At 42.6% G+C, this 27,310-nt stretch overlaps 1 protein-coding gene across 1 annotated transcript in view; it reads left to right on the top strand.

The window, feature by feature from the left end:
• The window catches only part of plxna4 (plexin A4), a 216,184-nt gene extending 196,278 nt beyond the window's left edge, over positions 1-19,906 (top strand). Inside the window, exons 27-32 of the mRNA XM_034133662.1 lie at positions 3,003-3,102; positions 4,945-5,135; positions 8,243-8,412; positions 12,891-13,103; positions 15,947-16,097; positions 17,244-19,906. Coding sequence (XP_033989553.1) covers positions 3,003-3,102; positions 4,945-5,135; positions 8,243-8,412; positions 12,891-13,103; positions 15,947-16,097; positions 17,244-17,339 — 921 coding nt within the window. The 3' untranslated portion in view covers positions 17,340-19,906. The remainder of the gene's footprint in view (positions 1-3,002; positions 3,103-4,944; positions 5,136-8,242; positions 8,413-12,890; positions 13,104-15,946; positions 16,098-17,243) is intronic.
• The last annotated feature ends 7,404 nt before the right edge of the window (positions 19,907-27,310 follow it).

Here is a 27,310-nt window from a genome sequence, read left to right as displayed (position 1 = left end):
AATCTTCCGGACAAAAGTAGAAAAGTGCCGGTCGAAGGTCTTCTTTGTTATTTATTGAGCTTTAAAACAAATTGATATGATTCGATATTAAACAAACTAATTATAGTAGATTAACTACATTATTCAAAAGTGTACAGTAATTTACAAAAACACGGGAATAATAAACGGAGCTCTCTCCCCCTCTCCTGACAACACGCCAGTATCATGCAGCTCGCGGATCCAGTAATGAGTGACCCGACAGTAAAACTAAAAACATCTATAACTAGTTTAGGTAGTTTGAGAGGTAATTAAAATAGCTACGTGTGATATTCTAACCTGAAGTGTGTGTTTTGTTCCGCTCACCGCTGCAGGGGATCATGCAGAGCTGCGTGTCGACTCGTCAGCAGCAGCTGATCTCTCTATCCCGTCAGATTAGACTTCACTCGCGTTTATGTCCATATCGATCAGATCCAGCTAGTTCTAGCTAATGATATGACTACCTGCTTATTAAAAGACACCTAAACAATAAGCGTCGCTATGCAACCTGGTGAGGCCGCAAAGTATAGCGCAGCATTATGCATTTGTTTACATGCCCACCGGAACCCCGAGGCATTACCAACAGATCAACGCACAACCAACCCATACAGGACATCTCTTTCTCCACAATAAGTGTTAGACATTAGAATTGACTATTCTTGACTGTCACATACTCTTTTGTCTGTCACATACTATTCTTGTCTGTCACATAAGTGGCGCAACTGATGCGGTATTGCGCTAAAGGGAAATTATTTTGACCGGACATTTTGACCGGAGAGATTTAGATTTGCCGGTCTTCAGCATATTTTACCGGTCATAGTCCGGTAATTACCGGCTAACGGGAACTCTGACACACACGCAGAAAGTGACCAACAACAGTGACACCTGGAAGTAATCCCTTATGTTTGGGCTCCAGATAACATCTGATGTGGCGTCTTATTTCTCAAATGGATAAGTGTCGGCAAAAAATGTCATGTACAGAATAGACTCATCACACAGACACAGACACAAGGTTTACACATTTATTGTCAGGGATTGATATAAAGACATTGTGCACAAAATACAAAGGCTTTCACTCATGAAATACTCAAAGGCTTTAATGCAGACGGTGATAAACGTATGTCTGAAGGTGTTTTGTCCCATATGAGCAGCCACTGTCTATCCGGGCAGCCAGGATGAGACTGGATGGTAAAACAGGCCGTCTTTTTCACCATAGTGTTAATATTCCGAGCAGCTATGCGAGCAGCCACTGTCCCCTACAAGAGCAGTTTGCATGGTGCCTAAATTAAATGTCAGCATCAGCAAGTGTCAACAGGCTTGGAGTACGAGGCGCGGGTGGAATGGATTAGGGAGCTGATTCCAATCTGAGATAAGATAATGAAGACAGAAGTTAATTCATTTTTTCAGGCCAGGGAATGAGGGCTCCTTATCCTTGACACAGCAAAAAAAAAGAAAACACTCCCATCCACTCAAATATTGTCAGGAGGCTACGCAAAGAGCATCGAAGGCAGAGTACAACACAAACACACTCTGACTTTGGTAAAGGGCAGCTCGGATTTCATATATAGCATTTCCACTCTTGTTATTATAGCTGTATTTCCTTTATGAACCATTGTTTTTGAAGGTCTTGTCTCTCTTTTCATCAAAATAAATTGATGCACTCTATTGATAGATGCTGCCTCTGCCAATCCGGGTGTGCTCTTATATTTGGTCTTACTGTATGGTGCCTTCCAGACACATTTTCTACATATTGTTTTTCTTATTAGAAGCTAATACAACCAACCAGACACACTCAATAGAATCATGCGCTTTCCTTTATCAAATTAATCTGGTTTGATCTTCCACTAGCCTATCCTAATTCACCCTGTCTTCAGTTACAATGTGACAGTTTGCATCACAAACGTTGTTTTTGTTCAGAAAAACGTCACAGAGTAGCCTAAAAGCAAACATTTGCCATATCAGATCTTTCCATCCCATAATGGCATACATTTCTCTTTCAGGAAACCGTGCTCCTCTTTCTGTCTTTATCCACTCCTCCTGTTTTCATTCTGTTCCATTGTGATTTACTCGTCTTTTTATCCATTCAACATATAAGGGCAGTGATCAGGGAGCGTGCTTAAGGGGGTAGGAGAGTTGGGGGGGCCCATAAAGGAATAACAAGATCAGCCCTGTGGGCCCCCTGCTTACAATAATATAGACATAATATGCATAAGGAGCAGATTGAGTGACTGGGTGACATAATGATATAATCTTCAGAAGGCTCAGACACACACACCTATAAGCACAAAGGCCCCTGGCCCTCATATCTTGTCCCATCCTCCTACTCTAGGATAGAGATCACCTCAATTAACCCTGCCTTTCCCTGCAGCACGGGTAGCCAGATTATGCAGAATAGGGGTTAGTGTGTGTTTCCATGTGTGTACGTGTGTTCATGTGTGTGTTTGGGCACATCTGGGACAGAGTATACCCAGTTGTGTTAATTGAAACCTATTTGGCTGACTCGGGAAGGAGGAGCGCACGATTGACTCATTCATTCATTTACACACATGGACCAGCACTGACACACACTACTTGATTCTTCACACCTTCATACAAACACACACACTACCTACCCCTAGAGGAACAGCATTATTGAAAAGAGACTGTGGGATATCCCCTCTCACACAGGCTCTGCTAAACCCTCCCTCCCCCTGTCACTCATCATATGAAAGCGTCTTTGAATTACAGAAAAGCGCTATATAAATATAATTTATTATTATTATATGCATATGTGGGCTGAACAGAGCACATAAGGGTAATCAGATATTCTCTGTTTATCCACATGAAACCAGAATAGATGGAGGGAAATATAGAAAATGACACCAACACAGTGATCTATGGGTTTTCTGATTGGTTATGTTAGAAATCTTCACAAATGAAAAAACACTCTGAAAATGGCTTTTGTTTTGAACAGTCATTTGCATAATACGTGTGTGTCTGTTTTCCAGGTACCTGATAATGCAGTGATGGCCTTGGTTCCAAAGCAAGTTACAGCTTACAATTCAGTCAACAACTCCACTGTGTCTCGAACTTCTGCAAGTAAATATGGTAAGTCGACCTGCTTCAGTACACCTTCAAGTTTCTGTAGTCAGAGAGCTGCTTCAGGCACCATGGTACACACTACATGTATGATCATTTAAAAAACACACTCAATAAAATCGGAGGAATACTTTAGGTCAAATAAATCAGAGACGTCCACATCCACTGCACGACATCAATGACAGACCTAAAAAGATAAGACACCATTTTCGAGTAGTTGAAAGGAATCCTAAAACATAACAAGAGACCAAACAGACTTCTCATCTATTGTCCCGGCCTCTTGAGACTCTAAAGTGTGTCCTCTCATCACTCTGTGTGCCAGTGTGTCCGTCTGCTCAGCATCTCCTTGAACCTGAGAAACCATCAAGTTAGTTTCTGATCAAAGGGCCAGCCTCACCAGCCACAAACACTTCAGACACATCAAATGTGGAGACACATTATTAGCATTGCCTCATCTCCATACGGCCTCACCTCGCCTCTCCGGATCCAAATTAGAGCAGATAGGACAAGGTGAGAGGAGAGACGGAAAGGGAGGGAGGAGACCAGAAACACCTCCCTCCAATATTCTTTTTTAAGGGATTGACTTCAAAAGCAAATGTGATCCACTTTACAACTAGTGTCGCACTTGAGAGTGACTTTGAACTCTCCGTGCGTACAATGACCAGATAGTGGAGAAAGATAATTGAATATAGCTACAGACGGGGGGGAGGGAGAGTGGAGCAGGAGAGAAAGATGTGGAGATTAAGACAAACACATTGTGACATGTTGAGTCAGAGAGTGAAAGGAGAAACTTGTTGTGTCTTTGACGTCATGTTTCCATTAGAAAACCACAGAGAAAAATAACTCGTCCTTTGTGAGGATCAGAATAGAATCTTTCTCCTCACTCTGCCTCACCCTCAGCTTCCCAACTTCTTGAATAAATCATTAACACAAAATGAAAGTACTACCCACTCCACTTTTCTATAAAGACCACGCTCACATCTTGTTACACCCAATATAAGTATTGCAGAGAATACTTGACACAGGTCTTATAACACATCTACAGTTAAATATGGCTCCCTGAAACGCCCCCTAGCAGAGACTAATTGTAATGTAATTACATTTGATCAGTAGACACACACTCCCACAAACACACACACAGTATCTGATGTCTCCAGCTGTCTCTTTTTCCCTGAACACTCTCCACCGTTCACTCCTCCCGCCTTCTCTCTGGACAGATTGATTTCTGTCACTGTGAAAAAACATTTTTCTTTTTTTTTTTTTACTCTTCTCTCCGCACCCACTGATCAATTTTTTTCACACTGTGTAAACATTCATTGAGCCATGTGTTTGGAAATGTCATCGCTACTCCGGCCATTGGGTGGGCCATACATATTTCATCTCTTCTAACACCTGTTCGATTTTGTGTCAGCCACAGATGCCATGCCTAGGAGAAGAAGCAATGAAAAATTAACCATGCACACTTTCTAAAAGTTTCATATCCAATCTCCCCGACCTGTAAATTGGGTTGCTGACAGGCAGGTCAAGGCTTTTCTTGCCTCTTTAGTGAAGCGACAGATTAGTATTTTTAGTCGTTTTTCCATTTGTATTTGTTTCTATGTTTTGTAGTGCCTTAGTCAAATTTTTCGTCAGCTTTCTTCTCTTCTTGTATACCTTAGATATGGAACTGACCCCGTACTATTCTATACTTTCTGACACAGGCAGGGACAACCCAGCAAAATCATTTTTTCGTACATATCTCAATAGATGTATATAAAATGCCAATGGAAGCGTGTCTGAAGAAAACAATGTTTACTTTTGGTTTTCTGTTAAAACAGTTCCACATGAACTAATGCATGTTTTTCTCCACAGAGAACATGATCAAGTACACTGGAAGCCCCGACAGCCTGCGCTCCCGTACTCCTATGATCACTCCTGACCTGGAGAGCGGGGTCAAAGTTTGGCACCTGGTGAAGAACCATGAGCACGGAGACCAGAAGGAGGGCGACCGCGGCAGCAAGATGGTCTCTGAAATCTACCTGACACGACTTCTGGCGACTAAGGTGAGCTATCGATTAGCATATCCAGAACATGCTACAGTCACTATTTATAAGAATCTGTTATATACAGCAGGGAGTGTAATTGAAATGCATGTTTTCTCTAATCAGTTCACCAGGTGAAAGGCTAAAAGGTCACTATAACCTTCACTTTTTGAAACCGTGACTCACTTTATTTATATATTCATATTTACTTTGGATGAGTCATCTCAGTAGGAACGATTATTCAAATGTATTCATCTATCCCCTCAGGTGAGAAAGAGAAAATAGATATTTCTGTTTGTTTTCTCTTTTCCTTGCTGTTGCGTTGATACCGTAGCATATCAAAAAGGGTGAAGAAGAAAAGATTCATGAAGCTAGAGAAGGAATTTCTGTAATAAAAAAAAGGATGAGGCAAAAATAGAAATGCCTAACCAATGAGTCTTTATTGAATGTGCCTTCCGACAATGGCCTTCAGAAAAAAGCAGGTAATTTGGTTTGGAGGGAAATGTGACTTTGATCCAGCAGCTGAATACAAATGTCCACTCCTAAGTCACCTTCTCCCTCATCCCTTCTTTCAGACAAAAACAGAGGCGTACATAGAGGGTAAAATAAAAAGACAGGCTTCGATATGAAAATGTTCAGTCTGTAATTTTTTGATTCAGGAACATTTCTGTTTGTTTTTGATCCCCGCCTTTGTTTAGCAGTTCACATGGAGATCTCAGTACTGGGAATAGAAAAAAGAATGAAGTGAATAAAAACATGTATTTTTGAATATCTTGCACTGATAAGCAGACCTCATAAAACTCATTTCCATATGGGTTCATAAGCGACCCTTAGAAGTTGGGCGGCAAGTCCAATATGTTTTTAAATCATTACCTTCAGATAATATGAGACCAGAGTAGATGACTTAGTTTATTTCACTTACTTAGTCTCTCTTTAGACAACTAAGATGTAACAGCTGCCACCGTGGCCACAATCAAAACATAATACTTAATGCAAAATCCTTGTGTAGGCATAAGATTGTGTTGGGAAAAACCCTGAATAGACTGCAGTGAGAGAGATTTGATTTGCTATGACTTTACCTTTAATGTCTAAGAAAAAATATGTGCCAGTTCTATCTTTCTTTAAAAATAACGCAGACATCACAGGCAAAACAGACAATGTGACAGCTAAACACTTCCTTCTGTTTGTACTATGGAGAACTAATGACTGCAGATGTGTGGGCAGATTAGTAAAATCAGGTGATCAATTAAAGCCGATAACGGAGACAACAACAGGGAGAGAGAGGCATGGCAGTGACATGATAAGCAACATGTGAAATAAATAAACAAACAAACAAAATTGAGGTAGGAGCAGCTGTCACCATGACGCACACTGTATATCCCTCCACATACATGGAGCACATCCCTTCTCAGCCTCTGTGAGCCGTTCTACTTCCCTACCATTATCCCATTCCAGAGAGCAGGAAGGTGCTTTCTGACGGCAGGCAGCACATCATCTTTCCAGATGGATTGTTTCTGTGAAATAACCAGTTTATCTTGGCCGGCCATCTCTCTTGGTGAGGAATGATTGGGCAGACAGGCAGTGTAATTGACTGCGTTTGGCTTTCACCTTGCCAATAAATACCTCTCCCTGGCAACGCCGCTGACGTCTCTCATATTAGCTCCATCAGTGTCGCTCTGACTGAGTGTGGGTACAGGGCGCGCTCGTGTGTTTGGAGGGGCACTAGGAAGGATTGCATTTTCTTTCCTCACTTGTTTACGTGTGTGTGTGTGTGTGTGTGTGTGTGTGTGTGTGTGTGTGTGTGTGTGTGTGTGTGTGTGTGTGTGTGTCCACCTCTCCCTTGTGTGCCCTTCTTCATCCATCTATCTCCCAGCCTTCTGATTGTTTGCCTCTCATTTCAATGTGGAGGCTGATGGCATCAAAACATCCAGATGACACATTGTGTTTAAAGTGCGGTCTAATGACAGGGTAGATGTGTGTGGGGGGGTGTGTTGGCAGTCTAGCTTCACCAGGGAACAAGAGATCCCTGTGATGATGACAGCCCCCTCAACATAGAGGACGTAAAATGTCAGAGCCGCAGCACTTGTAGGCACACACACAGGTGTTGGTATCTTCACACACAGATCTTAGGTCTTCCCTCACCAGCTAATGCAGACTGTCACTTGGAATGCACGTGGGCTTGATATAGAGATATGTAATTCCATATCTATAGAAAAGCGATAAGCTGTCGGGAATGTGGGCCACATTAGAATTATAGCCTGATTGTCGTACTAACGGGATTCTCTCTTCCCACTCTCTTCTACCTCTCTTGACTCCCTGATTGGGTCACCCGCTCCGACCCAAATTGGATTTTTATTTGCCAGTGCCTGTACACACCTCATCTGCCACACTCAATGGCCTCTTTTCCTGATAGGAAACCTCTATCGTTTAATTTCCATCCCTCGCTCTCGCCTTTTCCTGTGCATCCCATTCTTTACAAGAGGATTAGATTCCCCCACTCTCTGTCTTCCTCTCCTCCTCTTTAAAGTCACCAACATTAAATCAAATTAGGGTCAATGGTGCAGTGTGGGAGCTAATCCGGCAGCACAAAGAGGCTTAGGAGATGCGCCTCCTGTTCCCAGATATTATTAAAAGTCAGCTGTGAAATAACAATTTCCCTCATCAAAGCTGCAAGCAGATTTAGGGGCCAGGTCTGTGAGATAGGAGTCAGACACATCAACATCAAGCTTGTGGACAAAGTGACATCAACTCACACAGGGAAAATACACATGTTTAAACCCATTAATCCGTCACCTTTAGGCGTTTGTATGTTGCAAAATGTATTACAGGGACAATCTCATTACAGTTCAATAAAGATACTGGCTTAACCAAACTGAAATTGTACGATGTAGCTGTTTATAGTATTGTACGTTTTCGTATTCTTTAAAGGTCTCTATTATTGGTTTCGTTATTACTTCCTGTGTAGCCATGGAAACTAAAGTGGAGAGACAAATGCCATTCTAAAAGTTGAGCAAAACACATTTGAAAATGTTAATGTACTGGGTATCAGCTCTATGACCATCACCTGTAATATCATTTAATGAAAAAATACCTGGCTCTGTATAATCCTTTTTTCCTCTCCTCTGTAGGGTACGTTACAGAAGTTTGTGGACGACCTGTTCGAGACCATCTTCAGCACGGCCCATCGGGGCAGCGCCCTCCCACTGGCCATCAAATACATGTTTGACTTCCTGGACGAGCAGGCCGACAAACACAGCATCCACGACCCACATGTCCGACACACATGGAAGAGCAACTGGTGAGTAAAGCAGTTTTAGCATCTGTATCTGCACATACCTGCAAACGCAGAAACCTGCACACACACAAGGACTTAGTGGCTCCTGGCTGCTTAAAAAACCGTGAGGCAGGTACTTGGATCTTTGACAGACAACATTATTTCTGTATTTGACACCAGTGTGGTGCCTTGGCTACATTCCTGTCCTTTCAGTCCACATACAGTACAAGTTGGCACATTTCACACAGAATTGCCCTGGTATTGCCCTGTGTCAGTGCCAAGCTACACCACACGCCTCTTTCCTCTCCTAATATCCGTTAACCACAGGGGTGTGTAATCTTCATTAAAGCCAACCACAAGGGGCTAATCCAATTGGCTGTCAAGGCTCTCTATCTATTATCAGGGATAACTGGGCCAAAAAACGCCTGTCACTGTGGAAATCTCCATAGTGACAAATGTACGCTCCCAGGTGAAGGAAGCACACCCTTAAATTAATAACGGCTGATTAATTTAGACCATAGTGACCTCTTTGAGCCCACCTTAAGAGGTTGTTGGGGGTTAAATAACCAGCAGTGCACCAGAATGCAGTCAGGAGAGGAATTAAAAAGGTGAAGAAAAGGAAGTGAACTCAGTGGGAGTTAAACGCACACTAATATCTAATTAGCCTCCTGGCCTCTGCCAAGATCCCAGCATGCATCGCTCAGCCCAGGGCTCAGGGGAACCATGGAGATGGGAGAATATATTGATGTGCATCAAGGGACACATAGAGAGATGGAGAGAGGAATGAATAGGGAGAGGCTAAAGAAGGGGGAGAAATATTATTTACTTTACGCTGTGGTACTAATTTTGGTCCTTTTCCTGGTTCTGCGTTATTGGGCCATTTGCAGTGTGCGTTAAGTGTTTTCTGAGAGCACAACGGGTCGCTTTTACATTAGACTTTTAATGGAATGGGCTCTCACTAGAGGGATGAGAATGAATAACAATTTATCATAACACACCATCACAAAAAGCCACTTAGATTGCACACAACAGTTTGTGCTGATGCCACCATCTCCTCTGTGTGGGACGGGCAGATGTCTTTCACTTCTCACTTTGTGTGCTTACCCATAACCTTTGATCTCCTAAAACAGTGCAACACAACACATCATTTAGTCTGAAGGTAGAGAATAATAATGCCGGGGCCCCTCCCATGCTGGGCCTCTGTCCCATTAAACCCACCAGGCCCATCGGCATCATACACGCCATTAACTTGAACGCATCGCAGCAGCCAGAGCCCCCCCACCACACCGGTACCCCCACCTCCCCTTCAGGGCTTCCCCAGCATCAGAGCTCCCCTGTCCCTCCTCTGATGTAGACATTATGATAGATTATCTCCCAGCCTGTAGTGCCTTGGGGCCTGTGTATACAACTATGCTTCTTGTACTATTTTCATTTCATAATATTTCTGTAAATGACCAACTAACTATTGTTTTGGTCAAATAATAATAGAAGCTTTATGAAGCGAAGACTAGATTTGCATAACCAATACTAAAATTGCACCTGGAATGTTTTTTCTTTTTATACGTTTCATATCTGAAAAAGTGGAAATGTTTTTTTCTGAAATAGATGAAAGAAAATAGTTATTTGGAAAACAATCTTGTTTGCTTTCAGAGCTGTACATTTCAGATTTTCATTGATTACACACACACACACACACACACACACACACACACACACACACAACACACACACACACACACACACACACACACACACACACACACACACACACACACACACACACACACACACACACACACACACACACACACACACACACACACACACACACACACACACACACACACACACACACACACCTGAAAGAGACCTACAGATTGTGCCCAGGATCTAATGTAGACCAGGAAATTATCTTTGATCCTTTAGCATCCAAGGTCATCTTTGCAACAGGGTAGTAATAACAATAGGGCTTCTGCTAAACCACACAATGTCCCTTGAATTTCAATCAAGCTACTGAACCTTGTGTGAGTTTTAGTTCAAGTAAAGTAACAAATTCAGTTACAATGTGAGTTTCTGCATTGTGTGACAGAGCTGTGATGTTAGTTGGTATGTGTGTACAATAAGTGTGTGCCTGCACGAGTCACTGGCTCCAAGAGCATCTCCAGATGGTATCTTTTGGATAAGCGGCAGTGTGTCAGCGTCTCCTCTCATCCTCACTCTTCTTGTGTGTGTGTGTGTGTGTGTGTGTGTGTGTGTGTGTGTGTGTGTGTGTGTGTGTGTGTGTGTGTGTGAGTCTCTGTCTGCACTGTGTTTGTCATGTCGGGATGCAACAGACAGAATTTTAATTATTGTGCAAAACTGGCACAATAATTGTCTGCATGCAGATAACCACCTATCTGCTTCCATACTTCCATCTCAGCCCATATTGTTAATGCAATCACTAGGACTTTTAGATGTGAGCTATCTGTAATCAGTAAAGTTGTTGGCTGTGTGATTTGAAAAAAAATAAGTTTCAAGCTGTTGTCCTGGCATAAAGCTTGTTCAGTAAAGGTTGTACCTATGGAGGTCCAGCTGGAACATTGCTTAGTCAGGTCACCTTTGTAAAGAAGCTATATTTAACCCTGGGTCATCTAGGTCAGATCCCTGCTGGTGCCGTAACGTCTCCAATGGATGCCTTGGATCACAACATCTGTGACCAAAGCAACTTGATTTGGCCGTCTGTGGACTGGGACAACATCCCACATCTCTGGCACTCAGAGGCTGGCTGGCTCTGTGTGCTAGAAGTGTCAATCAATGCTAACATGCTACTGAAGGACTGCAGTAACACTGTTGTCATTTGCAGTCTAGTGTCTGTCAACATCATAACCCTGGAGAACAGTAAATGGAGCTTGTTGTTTTGCTGCTTGACAATTAGAAAGCAGCAGATTGGTAATCTTTCCTTCTTGGGGAGATGCGGATTAGCAGTTTATTTTTAAAAGGGCCCATGCTTCATAGTACTGTATTATTACTCACTTCTATGGCATGGACAAATTCTCAAATGCTTCCAATGAGATTAGGTAAACACTCGTCTTAAATCAGTTTGAATTTACAGCAGTTTGTCGTCTTAAATTGATGCGCAGGGAAGTAGTCTTTGAGCAAAAGGGCTTCTCGTAACTCGGCCAGTGTAATTCCTTGAGGATAAGAGTTGCCCTTGATCTTGGCAGCTGATATTTAACCTAATCCCTGATCGAGAGGACTGATCATGGCAACCATTCAGATCCTGCTCAGCATGGGTTAACCACTGAAAATAAAAGAAATTGCTTATTTTCAACACAAAAGATAATATGTAAATGTTATAATGGTAAGCATTTTGAGTGCAGACATCACGTAGGGAGCCTCATCATGTTAGTGTCCTCTGCCCCATCACACAGAGGGCAGCTGGGCAGACCGTCAACAATCAGAGCCGCACAGCAGTGGCGTTAATATCACTCTGATCCCTGCTCCTAATCCCAATGAGATTCTTTGCTTTGATTCATTTTAAAGTCATAATGCAGTTTTCCTTCCTCCGAGTCTAAATCCTCTTTTGTTGGATAGTACATCTGCATGGCTTTGTGGTTGTGCTAGGATAAATGCTAAGTGGGATGGTAGGGGAGCACCGGTGGTATTTAAATGATTGCATTACTTCTCAGATTTATTTCCCCTTAATCCTTTGATATTGCGCCATATAGAAAAACTCCTATGCAGGCTAGACTGCAGTGTCCTTCCTTTTGGAGTGTTGCAGCATCAGCTAAAAGTGAACAGCCCAGAGAATAGTAAAGATACTATACAGAGATCCAAGTACCACTCAGCTCTTCTGTAACGCCACCTGAGCTCTTCCACTGCTATACACAGAGTGGCCCTATATCTATTCCTTTAGGCAGAACAAGCCCGGCAAATAAACACACTTGTATATTTATATTATTCTGGACAGGCACAAAATAGGACCGACTTGCACAAACAAGGCAATATGAACTGTGTCACTGTGTGGCCCCCAGTGAGAACCCCTGGACACTGCTGGAAAGAAGGAGAGCCAGCCACCACCTGGTTTTAAAGATAAAGGCTTTATTGAATTGAGCACACACATCAAATAGAGCACGTCGGAAACAGCAGGCCTGTGTACTAGCTCTGAAAGGGAATGAATCCTCGTCCCCCTGCTGGCGTATGATCTGTTCATGTTTACTGCCTGACTGGCTGTGGCAAATATCAAAATATCATTTAGGGAATTATTATGTGAGCAGTTCAACTGGACACATAAATACAAGAGTGACAAGTATCACAACAGTCTGTTTGTGTGGCTATTTGAACATTTGAACACCACAGCATTGTCTTTTCTTATTAACTTGAACATTTAAGGACAACCCATTTCATTGTTGATTGGCTGCGGCACACCTACATACCATTATTAAACCGTGATGAAAGAGAAAAGCTTCAAACTGGTGTCATTTGTGTGCTCACTACTTTGTTCTCTTTCCCTCTCCCTGCAGCCTACCTCTGCGTTTCTGGGTGAACGTCATCAAGAACCCCCAGTTTGTGTTCGACATCCATAAGAGCAGCATCACAGACGCCTGTCTATCTGTGGTGGCCCAGACCTTCATGGACTCCTGCTCCACCTCAGAACACCGCCTTGGAAAGGACTCCCCCTCCAACAAGCTGCTTTATGCCAAGGACATTCCCAGCTACAAGAGCTGGGTGGAGAGGTAAGCTGTGTGTGTGTGTGTGTGTGTGTGTGTGTGTGTGTGTGTGTGTGTGTGTGTGTGTGTGTGTGTGTGTGTGTGTGTGTGTGTGTGTGTGTGTGTGTGTGTGTGTGTGTGTGTGTGTGTGTGTGTGTGTGTGTGTGTGTGTGTGTGTGTGTGTGATCTATGGGCCATGAAACACTATCTAAATCACAACATCGTGGGAATGGATGGGGATGCCCAGGGCAGGAGCTCTAGAGTGAAACGGGATCGGTGTATGCGGTAAAAACAGTTTGACAATAGAAAGCAGTAGAAGCTGGTCATTTGTTAAATCTGTATCCGACAGCAGGGGAGAAGAAAGAGGTCCTGAATAAGGATGGGGCAGTATGAAGCAGTTCAGAGTATTTATGGGATGGAAGCTTCGTCACAAGGCAAGCTTTGGGGGAGAATAAATGAGAGCTGCTTGAAGGGGAGGAACCACATGAGGGGCTTCAGGCTGAGGACCATCCTCATTAGTCCTGTGTGTGTCTGTGGTCTCCCATATATACACATAAGTGTGAGTGTCCGCTGCTGGTTTATACATGGACATGTGTGGTTAGGCTGAACAATTATCAATTATGATAATTATGGAAGTGTTATTCAATTGGAACAGCCTCAGTAGTAGTGACTGAGTGAGGGTGGATCCAGTGCTGCTTCACTCTGCTGTCCAACCGAGCCAAAGCAAGGGTCCTGAAAGGGGGAAGATTTCAAAGGCAGAATGCTCCACCTTTAAAAAGGGAGAGAACATAGACAGAAGAGATGTCCTCCTTCTCTCCCCTGTGTCAGAGCCTGATTGTGAAGACATGACGCTCTTACCTAGAGCCGGCTGATGAAAGGAAATCTCTGCTGCTGCTTCCCCAGTGCTTCTCTGTAGGGACAGAACACATGCAGGAATTAAAGGTCCCATGTCATGCTTTTCCGGTTATTACCCGTCCCCTTGTGTGTTATGTAGCTTTTTCTGCATGTAAACGGTCTGCAGAGTCACAAACCCTCAAAGTACACCCTGTAACTAACACAGAAAAAACCTGTCTATGCTGCCCCAGAACGCCTCGTTGGAGATTTTTCTTTTTCTTCCTGGTACCAAGTGATGTAACGACGACTAAATGGACCAATCCGTGGAGCTCCTCACACACACACACACTCACTCAGCCTTATCTTTTCTCAGCCGCGAATCCGCGATACTCCGCAGAGTTTCGCCGGCACACTCAGCCTTATCTTTTCTCAGCCGCAGCTCCGTGGATCTCCACTCACAGTTTGCCACACACTCACGTGTGTGTGCTCAGGCTGAGTTCAGGCTGAGTTTCGCCGTGTCTCGCTTTCTCGCAGACCCCACGCAGCAACCAGGAAACGACACCAGTAATCCAGCTCACACAGTCCGCTCCTCGAGCCTCAAAGGGCGGAGCAGCGAGCCCCGCAACGTCCCGCCAACACGGCACCCAGACCCCACGCAGCATTCTCATCTGTTTGTCATTACTGGTGTCATTTTCTGGTTGCTAACAAACACCATTGTAACACATAAACATACATCAGAGCACAGTGGGCTCACAGGGAGGGGGGGGGCAGGAGCTCCAACAAGGCGTGTAGGACAGAGAGTGAATACACATACTATACAGAGATGCTGTATGAGAAACCAATGTGATTTTGGAACATTGAACAATGTAAATCTATTCTAGTAGACCTCAACAATGGAATTATGATCAGTAGAAATGGCCATGACATGGGACCTTTAAGTTCTTACTATGCTGCAGAAACTGTGAAAAAGGTATTGTGGAATGCTGATAAATGATATAAGGCAATAACTGCAGATGCACATTCAGCAGTTTGGATTTGGAGGCAGTGCAGTTGGGCCGAGCCGTCCCACAGAGCTTTAACTTTGCTGCAGTATGTTGATGTTATTAATTCAGGGCTGTGAAGTGAAGCCAGCTCCTGAGGTATTGACACTTGCCTTGAATTTGATGTGGGAATTGATGGTCTCCAGACAATGACAAATCCATCACGGCTGTCATAACACTACTTGTTTACAAGGAGGTTTTCATAGGGATCAGTGCAATTGCAAAGCTAACAATTTATGTCACTTTTTATTTTCTTTAAAAACTGCCATTTTTGCAATAAAGATTTAAATTGTTCTATTGGCTTATTGGACAATATTAGGGTCTTATAGCTGAAATCAACCTTAATTTAGATTATTCAGTGCTATATGCATATTCATTTATGCATTGTAGACATTAAAGATTGTGTGTCATCAAATTGTTTCCTAAAACAAGCACACCTGGTTTCTAAAATAACAATCCCCTGCAGCACTGAACAGGTGTTGAAGTGTGCAGAGGCCATGAGCATCACCCACCTGCCTCTCCTTTGCTCAGTAGACCAGTGTCCTGGCAAAGACTCATCCCAGAGTTATCAAACCCCGGGCCTCAGCTACAGGAATATAATATGTAAATAAGCAACTTTAATTAACATAGTTGATAGGGGCAACACAGATGCTGCTGACAGTGACTGATTACCTTTACCTCAATGCTGTGTGTGTGTGTGTGTGTGTGTGTGTGTGTGTGTGTGTGTGTGTGTGTGTGTGTGTGTGTGTGTGTGTGTGTGTGTGTGTGTGTGTGTGTGTGTGTGTGTGTGTGTGTGTGTGTGTGTGTGGTTCGGTTCAAGGTTAAAGTCCTGTAACTATGCAACACACTTGTTGCCTCTGTTACATATCTTCAAAGACCTGCAGGAGTAATGAGCTCCAAGGAGAAAGCAGCACTATCTTCACTAAACAGTGCAGGCTGTATTCTGCTCCTCTAAGTGTTAATGCTTTGTTCTAATATTCCTGTCTCTTTTAATAGGTACTACTCCGACATTGGTAAGATGCAAGTGATCAGCGACCAGGACATGAACGCCTACTTGGCAGAACAGTCACGGATGCACGTGAACGAGTTCAACTCCATGAGCTCTCTCAGTGAGATTTACTCCTATGTGGAAAAATACACTGAGGAGGTACGTAATACTGGGAAATCAATATCTAAGATTATGTACAATTGAGACCCGCTGCCCCTAAAGCCCGCGTCACACTGTCCCGAAATTGACACCAGATGGACACACGAATATGGAATTGTGAATTTCGCACGAAGATGGCCCCGAACTTAGTCAACAGCCAAGCAACACCCGAAGCAAGTACGATGCCTACAGAAGGCCACACGATGGCACCCGAACCACACACTAAAATATGGTCCTAGACTTTACTGATGATTTAGAATGTATCCAGACTCAACGTAAGAGCGTGTGCCTCTTCGGGGGGTGCTAACATTTAAACATACACTTTATTCTCTACTTTCTCCGTCTTTATATGTCATATATATGTCCGTCATGTTGTTTCCATAGCAACAACAACTTCCTGTCAACAGCGTAAACTCGCCTTCAAAATAAAAGCATCTAAATAAAACAGGAAGTTAACCTAAATTACATTTAAGACATACAACTGCAACGAAAGTAACAAAACAATGTAATATCCTTTTCAGTTTCACAGAACACAAATTGAGTTATTTACATAATATGTTTACATGATTTTGTTGTGCAATAAATGCAATCTCGATGTCATCGTACTATAATACGATGGCTACACGACAGCATTGCGAGGGCTTCACGTAGTCGTGTTGCCTTCCTAAGACAATCGGGCAGCTTCTTGTTTCCTTCGTATTGTCTTCGTGAGGCGAAAAATGCCCGATGGCACCGATGATCACACGAAGTAAAGACGAAGATGACACGATTTGACAGGATGCCCTCATGATGGCCTTACGAAGGGCAAAATGGACACACGAATTCAACACGAAAATGAACCTTCGCAAGGTCTTTCGGCAATTTTTTGGCATGCCAAAGATTTTGCCACCGCTCACGAAGTTGCTGCCGGAGCCTGAGAAACTCCACCGGCGGTCGTACGATGGCTTAAGATGCCCTCACGAATGGCCCGATGTTGTTACGATCAGAAACGAATTTGAACATTTCCTTTATCGTGTGTCCATCTGGTGTCAATTTCAGGACAGGGCTTTAAAGAAGTAAATAGGAAACCCATTGGAGCATCTTGGTATGCTTTTGTCATGTTGAGTACCTTGAGTAATGTGTGTTTCCCCCCCTTGCTGCGGGCAGATTGTGTGTTCGCTGGAGGAGGACGAAGCAGCCCGGAAACAGAGGCTGGCCTTCAAGCTGGAGCAGGTGGTGGCCTTCATGAGTCTGGAGAGCTGAGGACCGCACTTCCCAGGGCGCACTGGGAAAAGACCCCATCAGAAACCGAGCCGTGCCTGAGCGAAGACCTGTCCCCATCTTTTTCATCATGTGACTTCCTCCCTCCGCCTTTCAAAGATGATGACTTCTTCCTTGACCTTTTTTCTGCTTCCTCTTCCCTGAGAGATAATTTGTTTTCCTCATCCACTCTGCTGCATAGACTAGTTTACCTGAAGATATCTGAGGGGTGGTCCGGGGCTGAGTTTGGCGTTTCCCACAGTGCAATGCGGGGATCCCTCAGCTTCACCACAGAGAAGGCTTCAAGGGGTGATTGCTTGAAAGCTGGCCACATTGGCATACTTAGTCCCCCTGCTGGAAGAAGAGAGGGGAAAAACATTTTTATGTTGCCTTCAAGAATTTACACCGATAGGTAATTCTTTAAAAACCACAATGATGGTTATCCATTTTGTTGAGAACTTTTTTCAAAATAGGATAGTTAAGATAAACCATCTCTGCGGTCCAGTTATGTAGTTCTATATTAAGTGTACGGAATAAAGAGGAAACATCACAAATGATGACTGCAAGCCAAATGAACATCTGAAGAAAACGAATGCGAGGATGGTTTGCCAAGTTTACACTGTACCTACAAGCGAAGCATACATATCTGCGAAATTTGGGGCGAGTCCAGGCAAACCTAGAATGTTCTTTTGTTCTTTAATGTAGCTGGAGTTTTATTTAAGAAAAAGACTGATGGGGAAAGGGAAGGTTTAGTGGTTCTCTGAACTTTTCCGTTATTGAAATGTGACTGACAGAAAAACTTGACAAACCAGAGCATCCCAGATCTATATCACTTTGCAACATTCGCACATTCTTCCCTGCCCAGCATACATTACTTCAAAGAAAATGCTCATGATTTCTGCTTCCATCTGGCTTATGTGGTTACTGCAAAATTAAACTATTAGACAAAACCCTAGAGGCCCCGACCCAAGTTGGATCCTCTGTTAGAAGCACACTACCGACCCTGGACCACAGTGTTCCGACTGCTGATCAAACACCACGAGCAGTCCTCGTCTTGTGTCGCCACTGCGACGGTCTATCAAAGCACACACACACACGCACAGAAACACACACAATCAGCAGCTGCACAAGATCCTGACTGCCCAGATATGTACGCCAACCCTAGCGGAGGTAAAAGGAAAGCTGACTGAAATGTACTGGGTAAGAAACTGCTTCAACATTAACAATAAGAAGAATGATTCAATGCAGCTCTGCTCCCTGAAGGGGTCTGCTGTGAGAGTAGCACTCCTTTCCCAGGATGTTCTTATTTAAAGACTTTTGTGTGGAGAAATCAAACAAGATGGACTAAGTCGGTCAGCCAAAAACCAAAGGAGCTTGACATTTTCAAAACGGTCAAAAATGTATTTGTAAAGTGCCACTGAGGAACGGACAAAAAAAGGACTATGTAAAGTCAACCACTTCTAGGACAAAAACATATTGTGACTGGAACTCTGAGAAACCTGTGTGATTTTTCTGACCTCAGTGTGTCGAGGGGAGAGGCTCTGTGGGCGAGGTGAGCCCCCCCTCCTTCCTCTCTCCATCACCTGGGTCTCCAGCTCTCGGCACACCGTTCCCCCCCCCCCCCCTGTCCGGCTCCTGACCTACCAGTTTCTTTCTGTTTTGCACAAGCGTTGGAGATGGTAGCTAGTTGCATACGGCAAAACCCCAACTCTTGAGTGTGTAACTGTTGAGGCGCTCTTGTCTGTATTAGTGTAGTTTTCCTCAGTGGCGGCAGGGGTGGCCTTCTCCAAACCTAAAAAAAAAAATCTGATCAAGCAGAGCAGCAACGCAACAAGCGTGAGCATCACGGCAGGACAGACAGAAAACGATAGACATTCAAAGTAGATCCGACTTGTTGGAGAGCGTGATTGAAAGCTGATGGAGGCGCCCTCCGTACCTTTGACCTCTGCCCTTTCTTTTGCCTTGACAACGTGCCCCATGTGGTGATGTGAATGTGTGAAGACCGCCCTAGGTCCACCTTGGGTCCTTTATTGGCTTTTTAAGCGCATGTAAAACGTAAACAATTTAAGAAACTTATTTAAAAAAAAAGTGAAAAATAAGAAAACTAAGCCTTGCAATGATGATGTGGATGTGTTCTTTTATCTTTCTTTTGCTTGGAAGAAACGAGATGGAAAAGTGGATTGTTCATGTAATAAAAACTATAACTTTCGTTTAAGGTGGAACCTTTATCCAAACTGCAGAACCTCATGCCCATAGTTTTGTGACGTGTTAGATGCTACATAAAACAGATAGTATATACCCTTGCATGTTGACCTATTTGGATGGTATGAAATGGAATGCCTTGCTCAAAGATATATATATATATATACACACTTCTACAGTACTGCTACTTTGGACTTCATTTACAAGCCAATGTTCTTTTTAGAATATGGATCTCACACGAAGGCCGTTTCTCAATGTCGAGTAAAGCTGCTGCAGAGCCACTATTTCAAGTATACTAAGTCATCGAGTGGCGCCGAATGCCGGGCATTTAACATGCATTTAAACAGTCCTTCGGCGCCACTCGATGGCGTAGTATACTTGAAATAGTGGCTCTGCAGCAGCTTTACTCAACATTGAGAAACGGCCAAAGACACCATAAGCCCAGATTTACATTTGTGTCCCTTGTCCTTCATCACAGGTCATTATTAGTTTAGTACACAGTAGATGCAAGTTAAGTCTTGCTCTGTTTTTGCTGCTATTACATCTTCTTTTTATAGTTGTCTATTGCGTTAAATTGATTATTTCATCCGTTACATTTGCTCTATATCAATTGAGCCCAGAACAGAAAATGTACTTTTACATGTTTGAGTTATGAAGCTGGACTCAAGCAACTAAAGATGGCCACTTATGAAAGCAAACAAGAGACTGCATTAGCACGCCACCATGTGTCACAAAAACATGTTACTGTTCCTTTTAGAATGTATACACATGATTTATCATAGAGATAAGCAACTTTCTAACAGGAGTGGCACGATGGGTTTTATAGTAGACTTACATTTAAGACTGAGTTTGGCTAGTGACTGTTTCTTTCTTAGCCCTCGTGTCCAATGTGTGTGAAAGGTCCAAGTCATTGTCCATGAATCACTGTCTGCAGAAACAGTAGGATCAATGTCTGTTCACTTGGAGGGGTACATTCACAAAGCGTCTGCTGGACATGGAATAAACATATCAAACTAATCATATTGAAAATGAGGGGAATAAGGATTCATTAAGGGACTTGAATAATTCACGCAAAGCTGGCATTAATATTGTAAAACACGTACTACTGAAGCCCCTTTCATTAACGTAGCCAATGTCTACTGTGTCTAGATACCCAAAGTGTCCCCTCACTGCCGTGTGCTAGAGAGAACATGCGGTGAGTCCTGCTCTGTCGTTGTGAATCTACCCCCCGGTGTAACATCCTGTCCTTCCTTCCACCCCCCCCCCCCCCCCCCCCTCCCTCCCTGCAACAAAGGTTGTCTGCTGGTAGCCACCTTGTGTTGCCAAGGCCACAGATAAAGTTTCCACCTTCAAACGTTTTTTAGGAACTTAAAATGTCCTCCTAGCTCAGTGTTATAGCAGGTGTTACAGAAACATGCTAGAAAAGACTTTTATTAGACCATATTTGAAAGATAAAGAGTATCTTATCGAGAGATCAAAACGAAACCTGGGGGATATAAGGCGAGCTTCTCTAACTTTGTTATAATTAATTGTATACCTGTGTATGTAAATATAATGCATTCCTATTTTGCAGTCAAGAACAAAATACTATTTGTAATATAGAATAAACTTTATTATGAAACCAAGCACTTCCTGTTTGTTTTTTGTCTTTGTTTCACTTTGCAGAGTGCAGTCTTGTCGTGCAGTTGGCAAGTTTAAATTGCTAAAAATATATTGTTTTCTGAGATACTATGGCGTGAATATAGAAGTACTATGAGCCAGATTAAGACTGACACGGGCCGAACTCCACCGGGACACAGCCGCCTGCAAGATGCACACTTGGTGATGAATATTTAAAGAACCGGTCGACCTCCCAGACCTCTTCACAGGCTAAAACTGTGCAAACACTTTGCTGCAGTCATCAGAATCTGACCACAAACGTGCAGGTTCAACAAAACCAACGGCATCAGGTACTCTCTGAAAACACCTTGTGTGTATACCCAGCATTACAAGGCGTTAATGGTGTGGCCACAACAAAAACCAAGGTCAAAGCATTTCTTTACTTACACACACAGCCTAATATAAAACTTGGAAGATACAAAATCACAAAGACTGTCGACATACTGCACTGATTTCCTTTCAGGATATTTTCAACATGTGACTTTTTTTATGTTTTTACCATGACATACTATAACTTTTCTGATGTACTATACTAAGATTGTTTGCCATACTTTACTAGTGAGTTTTCTCAATACTATGACTTTTTCCAACATCATTTACTTTGATGATTTTTTATTATATTTTTTACAAGTATATAAGTATAACTTTTTCTACATACCGTACCAACTTTTATCCACATCATTTACTATGAATATGTACACATTTTTTCAACATACTATACTGTGACTTTATTTTTTATATTTTCGATCATACTACAGCGTTTTTTTGTAAATTTCCACAAACTATACTATGACTTTTCTTCATGATATTTTCAACATACTACAATAGCTTTTTTCGACATATTATAGTATACATCTTTTCAAATCTTTTGACATCCTATACCAATATGTTATTTCATGATATTTTTGACATATTATACTTACTTTTTTCGACATACTATACTACTGCTTTATATGACATTATTTGCGACATATTCCCTTAGACGCATAGGAGTTAAAAGTCCAAAATAAGGTTACAAAAAAAAGACAAACGTATGGAAAGCAGGAGTGACAGTTGAGGAAATAGAGAGTTGTCTATAGCACAGCAGGGCAGGGGATGTGTGAGGTGTGTGTCCGTGTGTGTCCAGGTGTGTGTCCGTGTGTGAGGCAGAGCGGGGGCTGCGGCATTTCGTCAGGCGGGGATAAGAGATTGAATTGGCCCAGTGTCACCCTCCATATACCATCCAGTGAACTGGGGGTAATGGGTGAGAAATAGAAAGAGGGACGATGCAGGGAGAGAGGTAAGAGAGGTAGAGAGGGCCAAGTGTCACCCTAATTTTCTGACTAGTGAGGTGGGAATAATGGAAGGGAGGAGAGGTTGGATGGAGGTAGTGAAGGGGGCAGGATGATAGAGAGCCGGCTATGATTGCTTCGCATCAGGGGGGGTTTCCACACTCCCATGATCACTGCAGCCCTTTCACCCCCAACCCCCACCCCAACACACACTGATGTGATGAGGCCATGGAGGAATAAAGGGAGAAAAGGCTGGAAGGTCCGTCCACATGGAGATGGAGTGATGGACAGACCAGGAGCTGGGTGCTGGGATTGGATAATCGATAGGGCTGAACCTGCAGCTTTGGGGACTTGAACTCATATTCATCGCCTGGCCACCTCAGCGCCAAATACTTATCTTCAAGATGATTAGATTTACTGTCAACAGAGCAATTGGAAAGATGAATATTACTCCATTAGCTGCTGTGGCAAAGTTCTCTTGTAAAGAAAAAACATGTTTGAGTAAAAGGTCCAGGTAGGAAACTAATGTCACAGAAACCAGGTTTGCACATACAGCTCAGTTATCTCGGGGAATAAAAACACTTCAAGCTTAGTGATGGTTTGGCCCTGCTAATGGTGCCAGCCTGTCTCCTGCTTGTGATGTATCTCTAACACTCATTGGCTTTGGAGCATGAAAATGACTGGAGAAGGGGATTCATCGCAGAATCTGAGGTGTCAAACTGGAGCAGGTGCACAGAGCCTACATCTTCTCTCTGTTCATTTCTTTTATTTTCAGAAGGGCGCAGCAACATCACTTTTTACTTCAAGCTTTTTCTAATGATAGAGTATAACAGGATGAGTCAACATGTTTTATTTGTTTTCCATCAAATATATCCAAAGACCATTTCTGCACAGCCCACCACTTTAAATATAACAGTGTAGTTTGTATTATATATTCAATGTCCTATGTTTTTTAGTTTTCTTGCATTTTAGGTTCTTTTGTATATTTAAATTTAAGTGGTGTAAATACTTGTCTTTATTTTTTTTTATATACTTTCCTTTTATTATCGTTATATGTTTGACCTACTCTTACAACTTTTTTCTCAGATGTTTATGTTCGCACCATCAGACACCACAGCAAATTCCTTGTATGTGTCAACGTACCTGGCAATAAACTGGATTCTGATTCTGATTCTAGAAACATCTGGTAATTGCCTGTCAGTCTGTGTTTTTCAGTGAGGTCCAACATGTGGCTCCTGGCGTTAATAGCTGCCTGACTGGCAGGATGGATGGACTGATGATAGGAGTGCAGTTTGGACACGGGTTGACGGGTCTAATTTCAGGAGTGGACTCAGAGATATTGACAACTGTACTCAAACAGATGGGAGCCATTACCAAAATTAGCCCGTTCTCCTCCGTCTGCTCTGTCTTGGTAAACATTTGTGTGTCTGGTGGCAGCAGGGAATGAGTGGGTACAGATACAAATCTATGTTTACAGACAGAAACGCCCTTAAAACCACAGATGGAGAATGAAGAGGCAAATCTGATCTTGTCAAAACAGAGTTGAACCTGAAGTCACCATTGGAGCTGAGACCAGGTGAGACAGTTTGCTGGAGTCAAATCAATGACTATAAACAAGTGTTTCATCATGGATCTGAGTCCTATTAGATGTTGCAAGAGACGCTTATATTCAATGAAACTGTTTAAAATGATTATTTAGTGGGAATGCTGATACAGAATTGTGTGCGTAGAAGAACAAGTAGTGGGAATGCTGATACAGCATTCCCACTACTTGTTCTTCTACGCACACAATTCTTTATTTTTATTCCGCCGGGTTATTTTGTACCTCTTCTTCTCCCACATTCCACATCGCAGAAACTCCGTTCAAACATCAAAACGTTCAGCTCGATCGGGAATCAATGGCTATTACTTTTCTCATTCATAACTTTCATAATTCCCGAGATACATCCCATAATTCATCACATTTTTAACATGGAAGTCAATGGAGAAACTCTTCAGACTTGAAAAATCTTCATGCGACTTCAACTGCTAACTGCTCCTTCATACTTTCACTCAGAAACCTCATTCCAACTTTAAAATGTTACACATCTTTCTGACATTATTCATATTAAACAACTTTTAAATCAGATTCATACTTTTAGAAATATTAAACATTGTAAATAGGCCTTCTTCAGATTTTAACATTAATGTGTATTGCGCAGCTCGTTAAGGGAGTGCGTGATGTCACAACTAGAGTGGAGGACAGCTAGAAATTTGCCTTCATATTTTTTTTTTTAAACCTGCCATAATTCCCAAACCCTAATCTCCTGAGACATAATTTTTTATGAGAAACGTAGGAAAACATCTCGTAGCTTGAAAAATAAAAATAAATTAAGTAAAATAATTAAACAAAATGCCTCGAGGGCATGAAGTGACAAATACTTTCAACATGTCTCCATTAAGAACCATTGTAATTTCAGGCTGATCTTTCCTCACAGCCAGCAGCCGCACACCTTTAGTTAATCTGTAAAAAATGCCACATTATTGACCCGAAAGTACACAAAAAGCACACTTCAGATGCTCAGGGTCCTTGAGATGCTTCACGCGTTGAAATTTCACTGATATCTGTTACGGTTCTTCAACAAAACGTTCACATGTAACAGGTTTATCTCTCATTCAGAACAATGGATTGGCTCTCCTCTCACTGATTACTGCACATCACCATGGAAACCTTTGATCTCTGGGCTCAAGGACAGGTGTTTCATAACGTCGTTAGCTCAAACATAAACACCTGTGTGATGGAACACGATGATGTCATAACTCCAACTGACATGCTCAGAACGCCACCAAACATCACATGATGGTTAACACTGTGGCCCTGAACAGCTCTACATCAAATCTGATGTTACGTAATGTAGTGTTACTATGGCAACGCATCCCTTGCCATAAAACACGATGTCGCTGTAACTCCAATGGACACTGTCCAATCGTCTCCCAATCTTCACTTGTATATCACCGGTCCATGCCTCAACAGCTCTACACCAAATCTGAGATCTCAACATAGGCTGTTTCCATGGAAACGCATCCCTCGACAAAAAACACGATGTTGTCGTAACTCCTATGCAAATGGTCAAAACAGCAGCAGACTTCAGATAATGGTTAATGGTCCGGCCCTCATCAGCTCTATGTGAATTATGGGGTGTCATCATATGCCGTTTCCATGGAAACGCATCCCTCGCCATATAACACGATGTCGCTGTAACTCCAATGGACACGGTCCGATCGTCCCCCAAACTTTATTTGTATATCACCGGTCCATGCCTCAACAGCTCTACGTCAAATCTGACATCTCACCATATGCCGTTACCATGGAAACGCATCCCTCGCCATAAAACACGATGTTGTCGTAACGCCTAGGAAAAGGGTCAAAACAGCACCAGACTTCAGATAATGGTTAATGGTCCAGCCCTCAATATTTCTATGTGCCAATAGTGAGTTTTCCTCAAAAGCTGTTGCCATGGCCTCGCAATAAAACACGATATTGCTATAACTCAAAAAGTGCTCAAACTTCACATGTGTGCTATCAGTCCAGCCGTGAAGACATCTCCGTGACAGTTTTGAGATTTCTTCAAATGCCGTTGCCTCATAACTTCAGTGAAAATGCTCCAAACAGCCCAAAACTTCACAGGTTTGGTAACAATGCAGCCATCAACATATCTAAGCGTATTATGGGGTGTCATCAAATACCGTTGCCATGGCGACAGATCATTCGCCATCAAGTTAGTTCAATAGTTTGCAGTTCAAATATTCTGCTGCTTTTCCAAGCCTTTTTACTTTCTTTTCTTCTCTCATCACACATTCAACCCCCCAGTGTTCATGTATCATTTCAATCTAAATTCTTCACTTTCTTCTTACACATTACATTTCAGCATAGCAATTCAGCGTCAGCTTTTCAGCATAAGGCATTCCCACTAGCAATTTCTTCAGGAATTCCATTCTCTAGTTCCTATTGATTCCCTAATAGCAGTTTTGATACGTGATTGTTTCCAAACTACATGTATGACGCCTCCTCTCTCAAACTGCCCCCCCCCCCGCTCACCACCAGCACCTGGTAAATCAGCCGCACAACACAGGGTCTAGACACACTGCGTTATGCTAAACATTACCAATGATCTTACACAACACTGCCTTCCCCATACACACACACAGCATGCTGTGAAGTCTCTCCTTCTCGGGCTCCACAAATCTTCTCTCCCATTTTACCTTCTAATCAATAACAACCATGCGATTCCAGCGCAATGCTCTCACCAAAGTGGAATTACCAGGGCCGTGAGAGCCTATGGGAAACAGCAAATTGATTATCTGGTTGTGAAGTACATTGAATTTAATATTATTTTATTGTCCGCTTACATGTCCAAAACGTTCTTTCTGTTGATAATGGATTGAAGCTGTGAAACATTTAGGTTTGATTCGGAAAATATCTCTGCAGCATAAAGAGATTAACTTGAGCCGGCCGTCTTACAGTACGTCAACAGCCTCACATACTGTATCTTCAACAAGGTTTAACTTTACAGAAATGCATTTAAAATGTGTATTTCACTCAACGATAATATTGCTGCATTTCAAATCAATTACTTCCCAAACAAACAGTCAGGCACCAGTCAGAGCTTGAGATGCTTTGACTTCGTTATCCAGGGTTTGTGGCCTGCTATTGTTGGATGGCATGGTGAAGGTGACTTTGTGTGTGTTACAAATATTGGAAAAAATAAGTGTATAGTATATTGAAAATAGTCAAAGTATATTATGTCGATAAAGTCATAGAATAGTATGTCATTAAAATAACGTTGTCAAAAAAGTTAAACT

Source organism: Trematomus bernacchii, unplaced genomic scaffold, assembly GCF_902827165.1.
Source record: "Trematomus bernacchii unplaced genomic scaffold, fTreBer1.1, whole genome shotgun sequence".
Lineage (NCBI taxonomy): Eukaryota > Metazoa > Chordata > Actinopteri > Perciformes > Nototheniidae > Trematomus > Trematomus bernacchii.
The sequence above is the reverse complement of the archived record's forward strand: the minus strand, read 5'-3'. Positions and strand labels throughout refer to the sequence as shown.